The sequence below is a fragment of the Cyprinodon variegatus genome, unplaced genomic scaffold (genome assembly GCF_000732505.1).
Source record: "Cyprinodon variegatus isolate N-32 unplaced genomic scaffold, C_variegatus-1.0 Scaffold58, whole genome shotgun sequence".
NCBI lineage: Eukaryota > Metazoa > Chordata > Actinopteri > Cyprinodontiformes > Cyprinodontidae > Cyprinodon > Cyprinodon variegatus.
Window position 1 is genome coordinate 515793 of NW_015150511.1, and position 992 is coordinate 516784.

The following is a 992-nucleotide window of genomic DNA, read 5'->3' on the forward strand; positions in this document are numbered from 1 at the left end:
CGTTACTAGCATGGGGTACCTAATAAAGTGGCCGGTGAGTGTATGTTCTCACATAGACTGTGAATCTTAAGCTTACATATGAACTAAAACACAGCAAAAGATCGATCCAAAGAAGAAAAAATTAGTCTTGGCATAGATTTCCGATTTATGTTTTTTTCTGTTTGTGTAATTACTATCTGATGTTTCTTTTCACCACTGATGTTATTGTATGATCGAGCACCAGTAAGCTAATAGTATAGATTTAATGTCTGACCTTCTTAAAAATCTTCATCATGGAGATGCTCTGGTCCGTCTCATCAGTTGTAGCATCTTTAAGCTCTGAGAATCAACAACTCAAAAAATCAGATTTATTTTTCTGACATGACCTTCCAGGTGATGAATTTAGTTTCATACCCGTGTTCATCAGGGTAACTGCATTTTGCTCATCATCCGAAGTTGGTTTTCTGTTTTGTTCTTGAAAAAACTGGAAGAACTCCTGAAATGAAAGTTTCTAGACATTAACAATCAAACGTACAAGATACTGTTTCAAGCTAAAAATAGAAAAACAAAACAAAAGAATAATTCAATATGATTCATGATCAATGCACAGGCATACAAAAAGATTATATTGCTCCTAATTTTATTTTATTTTTTTTCAATTCTACCTTTATGAAAAATTGAACCCTCAGCTCTCTGGTTTTAATTTTCTTCCACACCTTAACCAGCCTATTGAAATACAAGAAGATTTTATTTCTTCTCTTTTAGCTTCCCTTCCTTTGGTTGCTTTTAAATCCAGAATAGAAATTCAAACCCTTCTTTGGATTTATAAAACCCTAAATAACATAATAGATCCATCTTATATCAGAGATCAAATTGTTCTTCATGTTCCATACAGAGCTCTTCGCTCACAATCTGCAGGTTTACTAGTCATTCCTAGAGTTTCTAATAGTAGAATGGGAGACAGATCTTTTAGTTATCATGTTCCTCTTCTGTGGAATTAACTAACAGTTTCA

The 992-nt window shown here is 33.3% G+C and overlaps 1 protein-coding gene across 1 annotated transcript in view; it reads right to left on the reverse strand.

Moving 5' to 3' along the window:
* LOC107082654 (equilibrative nucleoside transporter 1-like) overlaps positions 1 to 992 on the reverse strand; it is a 26645-nt gene that overhangs the window by 7166 nt on the left and 18487 nt on the right. The window contains exons 7-8 of the mRNA XM_015371440.1: positions 394 to 475; positions 254 to 318 (exon numbers count right to left, since the gene is read on the reverse strand). Coding sequence (XP_015226926.1) covers positions 254 to 318; positions 394 to 475 — 147 coding nt within the window. The remainder of the gene's footprint in view (positions 1 to 253; positions 319 to 393; positions 476 to 992) is intronic.